This window comes from Eimeria maxima, genomic scaffold, assembly GCF_000499605.1.
Source record: "Eimeria maxima Weybridge genomic scaffold, Emw_scaff651, whole genome shotgun sequence".
NCBI lineage: Eukaryota > Apicomplexa > Conoidasida > Eucoccidiorida > Eimeriidae > Eimeria > Eimeria maxima.
The window spans coordinates 1702-10000 of record NW_013566667.1 but is presented as its reverse complement, the minus strand read 5'-3'; the positions used below and the strand labels follow the sequence as shown (position 1 = coordinate 10000).

At 50.4% G+C, this 8299-nt stretch overlaps 3 protein-coding genes across 3 annotated transcripts in view; 1 reads left to right on the top strand and 2 right to left on the bottom strand.

Moving 5' to 3' along the window:
• Window positions 1-3706, bottom strand: part of EMWEY_00039990 (ATP-dependent RNA helicase, putative) — a gene marked incomplete at both ends in the record, with an annotated part of 4473 nt that extends 767 nt beyond the window's left edge. The window contains 7 exons of the mRNA XM_013482534.1: window positions 1-285; window positions 554-617; window positions 772-865; window positions 984-2223; window positions 2359-2370; window positions 2613-2810; window positions 3028-3706. The exon at window positions 1-285 is cut by the window's left edge and continues 22 nt beyond it. Coding sequence (XP_013337988.1) covers window positions 1-285; window positions 554-617; window positions 772-865; window positions 984-2223; window positions 2359-2370; window positions 2613-2810; window positions 3028-3706 — 2572 coding nt within the window. The remainder of the gene's footprint in view (window positions 286-553; window positions 618-771; window positions 866-983; window positions 2224-2358; window positions 2371-2612; window positions 2811-3027) is intronic.
• Window positions 3707-3873: 167 nt separating this feature from the next.
• On the top strand, window positions 3874-5818 carry EMWEY_00039980 (hypothetical protein, conserved; the record flags this gene model as incomplete). Its single annotated transcript, XM_013482533.1, has 2 exons — window positions 3874-3882; window positions 4412-5818. The coding sequence occupies 2 exons, from the start codon at window positions 3874-3876 to the stop codon at window positions 5816-5818; spliced, it is 1416 nt and encodes a 471-aa protein (XP_013337987.1).
• Window positions 5819-6793: 975 nt separating this feature from the next.
• Window positions 6794-7625, bottom strand: EMWEY_00039970 (hypothetical protein, conserved; the record flags this gene model as incomplete). Its single annotated transcript, XM_013482532.1, has 3 exons — window positions 6794-6847; window positions 7095-7296; window positions 7516-7625. The coding sequence occupies 3 exons, from the start codon at window positions 7623-7625 to the stop codon at window positions 6794-6796; spliced, it is 366 nt and encodes a 121-aa protein (XP_013337986.1).
• Window positions 7626-8299: the final 674 nt, after the last annotated feature.

The following is an 8299-nucleotide window of genomic DNA, read 5'->3' as shown; positions in this document are numbered from 1 at the left end:
TCCTTGCTGCCTCAATTAGTCGCTGCCTTGGTGCAACATATTCGCAGAATTGGCGAACTAAAAAGCGCAGGGAGGCCTCTTGCTGCGGGCTCAAGCTGCCGCTGTTGTTGCTGCTGCTATTATTGTTGTTGCTGTTGTTGTTGCTGCTGCTGCTGTTCTTGTTGCTGCGCCTCCCCTCCCCTAGGCCTACATTAGGGGGAGCACGCTGCAGCAGAGAGGTGCACATCCTCTCGCAGGACAATTCTTTTAGTTTAAGACCCCGAGAGGTTAAATAATCCATATATTCTGCAAACACACAAACCCTAAACCCTAAACCCTAAACCCTAAACCCTAGATATTCAACCCTAAACACCCTTTGGAGCAACCAACATATATGCATGCTCAACCCTGCAACAACTGCAGCGCCAACGAGGAAAGAATGCATGCATGCAAATCATATCCAGCTCATGTCTGCCTAGGGTTTAGGGTTTAGGGTTTAGGGTTTATGACGTGCCTCTCTCGGACTCAAGAAGAAATAACAATGCCTTTCCTTCTCTCCCTAATCGGGCTGTACGACCAATGCGGTGTATGTACTCCTCAAGTTGCTGCGGTGGTTCAAATTGAATTATCCAGTCAACCTGCGTATACACCCCAAACCCTAAACCCTAAACCCTAAACCCTAAATCTCGAACTCGAAACTTGTGAGCACAAATGCCCAAAGCCAACAGCCAGTCAAAATCAAAATGCCTCTACCTTCACACGAGGGGTTAGGGTTTAGGGTTTAGGGTTTACCTCGGGGAGGTTTAGACCTCTAGCTGCAACATCTGTTGCTAAGAGTACCGCTCCTTCTCCGCTAAGTTTTGTGAATTCATCCATACACCCAAGTCTAAAAAAAAACACCACCAAACCCTAAACCCTAGACCCTAAACCCTAAACCCTAAACCCTAAACCCTAAACCCTAAACCCTAAACCCTTTTTTTTTTCCTGTTTTTATTTCCATTTACCTGTCATCTCTATTCATACTACCATGTAATTTAAATATCTCTAGGCGCTGCAGCACGAAGGGGCCCCACAGGCCGGGGGCCTCGTCAGCTAGATCGTCATCAGCAAGAGGGTCCTGTGTTGGGTCCTCATCATCATCATCATCGTCTGCTGCTGCTGCTGCTGCTGCTGTCGCTGCTGCTGCTGATGGGAAGTGCGCCTTGCGGGTATTCTTTTTATGCTGTTTTATGTTGTCTGCTATTCGCTGCAGCTGCTGCTGCTGCTCCTGCTGCTGCACTTTTAATTTATGCATAAGTTGCTGCTGCTGCAGCATACGCTGACGCTTCTGTCTGTCGTGCTGCAGCAGCAGCGGCCACCGCAGCCGCAGCAGCAGCAGATAGAGGAACTCAACATGATCACAAGAGGAGACAAATACAACTAGCTTCTTGTTGCTCTCCTCTGCAGCAAGGAGACAGGACAGCAGCAGCAGCAGACGCAGCCGTGGCTCTACTACTAAACAGAATTGCTGCAGCTGTGGAGGGACATCAAAGACAGGTGGCTTCCCTGTCTCGCTGCTGCTGCTGCTGCTGCCATCAGCAGCAGCAGCAGCAGCAGGCATGCTGCAGCAGCAAAGACGTTTAATCATTTTATCTCTTTGTTTATCCGTAAGAGGTTCGTCGTGCTGCAGTTCTCTTCTTTCCTTTTCTTCCTCATCTATTTCCTGCTGCTCCTGCTGCTGCTGCTGCTCCTCCTCCTCCTCCTCCTCCTGCTGGTGCTGCTTAAGAATACGCTGCTGCTGCTGCTGCACCTCCGCCATACGAGCAGCAGCAACAGGATAAAGGGACAAGGAGACCCATTGAGGATCCTTACGGAGACAAAAGTTGGCTAGTCTCTTTACTGCTGGTGTTAATGTAGCGGAGGCCATGGCTACTTGGAAGGGGGCCTCCCTGCTGCTGCTGCTGCTGCTGCTGCTGCTGCTGCTGCTGCCGTATTGTTCGTGTAGAGTCTCCTTATGACGTAATGCCTGTAGTTGCTGCTGCTCGTCATCACTGTCTACCTGCTGCATACCTTCCTCTCCTCCTTCTTCTCCTTCTCCTCCTTCTTGTTGCTGCTGCTGCTGCTGCAGTTGCTGCTGCTCCTGGTTCCATTCCTCTCTTGCTTGTTCTTTAATTTTGCGTATTTCTGTTTCTTCTTGTATTTTTTGCATGCATGCGGTGTATATACACCTCAATTTAGCCTCAAACCCTAGATCTAATATACGATCTGCCTCATCAATTAAGAAAAAAGAAAGAAAAAATAAATAAAAAGAAGATGTACTCCTTATATGATCATATAATCTACCTGGTGTTGCTAATATTATACATAAACCCTCACGTATACGTCTCTTCTCTTTCTTACGATTCTCTCCACCTATTATAACACATATACAAACCCTAAACCCTAAACCCTAAACCCTAAGCCCTATAAACACTAGATGGCGCAACCTCCTAACCATCTCGGTAAGCAGCGCAACAACAGCAGCAACAGCAGCACAACAGCAACAGCAATAACAGCACAACAACAGCAACAGGATCACAACAACAACAGCAGCAGGAGCAGCAACAGGAGCAGGAGCAGCAGCAGCAGCAGGAGCAGGAGGAGTATTTTCTTACCAACAATAGCGGATACAGTAAGCCAAGGAAATAATTGTGTAATTTTAGAGAATATTTGCGTAGCCTGTATAGTTAATTCTCTTGTAGGCAGCAAGACTATCCCTCTTGTGCCGTCTTGCCGCTGCAGCCGCTGCTGCTGCGATAGGCGCAGCACGCGCTGCACTAATGGTATAGCTAAACATAATGTCTTCCCTAATCCTATACACACAAATAAACCCTAAACCCTAAACCCTAAACCCTATTGTCTAGGGACAAGGAAATATATGGTGGGTCAGGAACAACAAGGGTTTAGGGTTTAGGGTTTAGAGATGGTATGTAGGCCATTGTATAAGTGCCATATATGACCCCTCATTGTATAGCGTATAGAATGTATAATGTAGGGTTTAGGGTTTAGGGTTTAGGGTTTAGGGTTTACCAGTAGGACACTGTATAAGAGTATCATGACCATGAAGAAGAGTAGGAATTGCTAAGAGTTGAATTTTTGTTGGAAATTTGAATTTATGATGAATTAGAGAGCGTCGTAGTCGAATATGTAAGAAATACCATTTAGAGTAACTATCTATAGCAAATATATCTCCTGCTGCTGCTGCTGCTCCTCCTCCTGCTGCTGATTCTCCTCTTGCTGCTGATGCTGCAGCAGATTCTTCTGCTGCTAATGATGCTGCTTCAGATAAGGGGTCACACGGTACTCCTCCCTCTTCTCCTTCTGCTGCTGCTGCTGATGCTGTTTCTGCTGCTGCTGCTGCTGCTTCTTCTTCTTCTGCTGCTGATTCACTCTCTTCAGCGTCATACATATCCTCTGTAGATTGGGTATCATCATCTTCATCTGCTGCTGCTGCTGCAGTTGCTGCTGTTGCTGCTGCTGCTGCTGCATATTCTTCTTCGTCGTCACTAGCTGCTGCTGCTGCATCTATATGCTGCTGTTGCTGTTTCCATTTCTTAGGCTGCTTGTGCTGCTTGTGCCGCTTCTGCTGCTGGTGCTTCTTCTGCCCCTGCTGCTGTTGCTGCTGCTGCTGTCGTGGATGCATATGCTTCTTGAACTTCTCCTGTCGGCCCGCTGCCAACGTAGAAGGTCCGTCTGTGCTGGCCCCCATATTACCTAAGCCCTAAACCCTAAACCCTAAACCCTAGGCCTCAACAAGCATCGATTCAAGGCGGAGCCAGAGCACCACTGGCTCGCCGCCGAAACTCAACCTTAAAGATCAGTGTTTAGGGTTTAGATTTTAGGGTCTACTGTTTAGGGTTTGGCGTTTGGGAAGCGATGATAGAGGTTTGGTTTCTCCCCTATGTGTGCATGGCAAGAATTTAGGGTTTAGGGTTTAGGGTTTGCAGTCGCTGCTAGCTGTGGGGCCGCCAATAAGTCCCTCAAGGCTCGACAGTTCCCTAGGGAGATGCCTCCCTATATTCCTAAACTAGGGTTTAGGGTTTGGGGTTTAGGTTTTTAGGGTTTAGGGTTTGATACCACAAGTGACCTGCAGAGGCGCATGCAGGGAACTAAGCCCGAGGGCCCCACACCTCAAACCGCTGGAGGTTTAGGGTTTATTTAGGGTTTAGGGTTTTATGGATATACATTTTGTTATCAATTTGTCACTAGAAGAGCCTACGAGAGCTGGCTAGGGCTTAGGGTTTAGGGTTTAGGGTTTGAGGGAGTAGCTCGGCGGCGGCGAGGGATTAGCCTCCGGAGATCGTCAGGGCTCTATTAAACAGAATGCGCCTTACAGCCTCTGTTCCCCTTGCTTCATGAGCAGGGTTTAGGGTTTAGGGTTTAGGGTTTAGGGTTTAGGGTTTAGGGTTTAGAGATGGCCTTTGACTTGAAATTTGAGTGGGAGGGGCCCGAGCAGTTTGCTGCCTTGGCATCTCGTGCTGCTGCTCTAGGGTTTGCTGCTGTTGCTGCTAATGTGTACATACACCTGCCGCCTCCGCGGCAGCCACAAGCAGCAGCAACAACAGCAGCAGCAACAGCAGCAGCAACACTGGCAAAGGCTGTAAAGCAAGGGCTGCCCTTTCAGCATCCTCTCCGTCTTCCTGTGTCCCTCTCGCCTCCGCGGCTACCAGCAGCAGCAGCAGCAACAGCAGCAACAGAAGCAGCAGAAGCAGCATCAGGTCCTGCAGCTGCAGCGGGAACGCAGCAGCAACTCGTGCAGTGGCTGCCAGACACCGTACCTGCTCTCTACTCCCACACAATCCAGCCACAGCCACAGCAGCAGCAACAGCAACAGCAGCAGCAGCAGCAGCAGCACCGTCAGCAGCAGCAGGTTGGCCGCGGCTGCGGCCCTCTGAGCAGCAAGCAATGGGTAGATCTATTTCCTTATGCTGCAGCAGCAACAGCAGCAGTGCAGCAGCAAGCAGCAGCAGCAGCACCATGTGAGTTGCTGCAGCTGCGGCGAGTTACGGTTGTATTAAGTTGCACATCTGCTGCTGCTAGCTTCAGCTCCCTCTTCCCTAGAAACCCTCCCTTCTATGCAGCAGCAGCAGCAGCAGCAGCAGGACAAGCAGCAGCAGAGAAGCAGGGTGCATGCATTGAGCTTCTTGCTGTACAGCCAACTAATGAGGAGACGTGGCAGTTTGCATGCAGCAGCTGCGAGTGTGATATTATTGCCATTGATTTTGCTGCTGCTGCTGCTGCAGCTGCTGCTGCTACAGGTGCAGCAGCAGCACCAGCAGCAGCAGGAATACCCTTTACTATCCGCAGGCGTCATGTGCTGCAGGCAGCAAGAAGGGGTGTCTTCTTTGAGGTGTCTCTAGCAGACTTGCTGCCGCAGCAGAAGAAGCAAGATGCAGCAGCAGCAGCAGCTGCTGCTGCTGCTGCTGCAGCAACAGCAGCAGAAGGTAGCGGCAGCGCGGAGGTAATGGCTAATCTGCATCGTCTGCTGCGTTTTGTACCCCCGAAGCAGCTGCTGCTGTCATCTGGTGCAGCAAACCCTCAGCAGCTGCTGCCTCCAGCTGCTGCTGCTGCTGTTGCTGCTGCACTCGGCATCTGCAGCAACAGAGTAGCAGCAACCAACAGCAGCGCAGCAGCAGCAATTGGCCGCGGTGCTGCTTCGCATGCACCAGGCGGTTCTGTTACTCAGGGCTGGCCATCTGCTGCTGCTGCAACAGCAGCAGCAGATGGTGGCCTTGCTGCAGCAGCAGCAGCAGCAAATATGCCTGCATCTGTTCTACAGCAACTGATGGCTGTGCGGCAGCTGCTGCTGCAGCAGCAGTAACAGTTATTGCTGCTGCTGCTGCTGCAACAGCAGCACAACAGAGCAACACTATCAGCAACACCAAAGTGTGTACTATCAGCTGCTACTTCTGTTGCTGCTGCTGCTGCTGCTGTTTGCTGTTGCTGCTGCTGCTGCTGCTGTTGCTGCAGAAGGGGAGACGGCAAACTTCGAGCATATAAAAGTTTGTGTTGCGCGCCTCTCCTTGCCGAGGGCTTTTGCTGCAGTTGCTGCTGCTGTTACTGCAGCAGCAGTAGCAGCAGCAGCAGCAGCAGCGAATCTTTTCTGTTCGCGCTGCTTATCCCCCCGATGTCACGAAAGCAAATAAGCACAATGTAGCAGCAACAGCAACAGCAGCAGCTGCTGCTGCAGCTGTTGCTGCTGTGTTGCAGCCACCCTTAGCTGCAGCTATTGCAGCAGCAGCACAAGCTGTTGCTGCTGCTGCTGATTATTGGATGTGCTGCTTCTGGGTAGCATTAGGTTGTTTGCTGCATGCATGCAGCAGCAGCAAAGCCCCAATTGGCAGTGCTGCTGTTATAAGGGGAGGGGACCATATGCAGAAGCAAAGGGAAGCAAAGATGTGCAGCAGCAGCAGCAAACAGACGCATGGCACCACCATGCTGCAGCAGCAACAACAGCAGCAGCAACAACAGCAGCAGCAGCAGCAACAACAGCAGCAGCAGCAGCACAAGAGTTGACAGTAAACCCGATGCCCATACTAATGCAAAAAGCCAACCTAGGGTTTAGGGTTTGGCATTATAGCATTGGTGCTAGGGTTTAGGGTTTAGGGTTTGGCGGAGGCTTGCTAATATTTAACTCCTTCATTTATATTTTCTTATTGAAGGTTATTAGGGTTTAGGCTGAGCACTTATGAGGGTTTACGACTAGGGTTTAGGATTAGGGTTTTGAGTTAGGGTTTAGGGTTTAGGGTTTTATATTAGGGTTTAGGGTTTTAAATTAGGGTTTAGGGTTTAGGGTTTACTTCATATCTGTGATGAGGTAGAAGACATCGCTGGATGGCAAAACCTTCCTCTGAACAAAAAACAACACAATTAGGGTTTAGGGTTTAGGGTTTAGGGTTTACAGACACTACTTTCGTCCTTGTGTCCTCTCCCTCGCAGCAGCTGGAGGCATACTCGCAACAGCAGCAACAGCAACAGCAGCAACAGCAACAGCAACAGCAACAACAGCAACAGCAACAGCAGCAACAGCAACAGCAGCAACAGCAACAGCAGCAGCAGCAGCAGCAGCAACAGCAACAGCAACAGCAATGCCTTACCTTTACTCCTGAAGCACTGGTTGTTGTCTTTGCGCTGCTATCAGCAGCAGCAGAAGCAGCAGCAACAGGCTGCTGCTTCGTCTGCTGCTGCTGCTGCTGCTGCTGCTGCTGCGGCTCCTCTAAGCGAGTAACGGTATAACCGGGCAAATTCTGTAAGGCAGAAAATGCCCCTTCAGTTGGCACAGACACATGCGCTGTCTCCCTGCAACACATAAACCCTAAACCCTAAACCCTAAACCCTAAACCCTAGACATTACATATGCACACACACGCACGGAGCTGCCCTAAAGCAAGTACACTGGCGCTGCGCCAGCAGCTGCTGCTGCTGCAGATGCTGCTGCATCAATGAGACTCTTAGCTGCAGCAGAAGTAGCAGCAAAAATAGCAGCAGCAGCAGCAGCAGCAGCAGCAGCAGACTCACGAGTCCGCGTCGTGCTGCAGCACTTGCACATCAAGAGGAAGGGCAAGATCTTTAAAGTCCTCCAAACCGTCAGTGGGCACAGGCCGAACCAATGCGCGTATTGGAGCCATCTTGCTGCTGCTGCTGCTGCTGCTGCTGCTGGTGTTGCTGCTGCTGTTGTTGCTGCTGTTGCTGATGCTGCTGGTGGTGCCGCTGCACCGCTGGTGCTGCGCCCAACTCCCCCGTTGAACAGCCTAAGGCTGCAGCTGAGGAGCAGCAGACACAGAAGCAGCACACACAATACTCAACATAGATTTGTTGCCACTGTTGCTGCTGTTGCTGCGGCTGCTGCCGTGCTGCTGCTGCTGCCGCCGCTGCTCGTCTCGCTGCTTCTAGGAGAAGAGGTAAGAGTCAGCCAAGAAGAAACGATCACGCAAAATAAATATGAAGAAGGGTCGGTGGTGGAAGCACAGGGTGTCTGTGTACCTGTGCAAACCCTAAACCCTAAACCCTAAACCCTCAACAGTCGCCGTGGGGACGAAGAGGAGGAAAAAAGCAGGGAAATACCCTCTTGTATTGACCATATAACAAAGATTAAATAGAAGAATAAACGTAAGAGAACTCTGCTACAATCTATAGACCCTAAACCCTCGTAAACCCTAAACCCTAGTCGCTTATACAATAACCTAAACCCTAACGCTACCAGCAGCAGCGCTCCGCCGCCCCCGAGCGGCTGCTGTGTGTCTGCATTCCTGCTGTTCTTCTTCTTTTTTTTTTTTATTTATTTTCTTTTATTTTATAAATA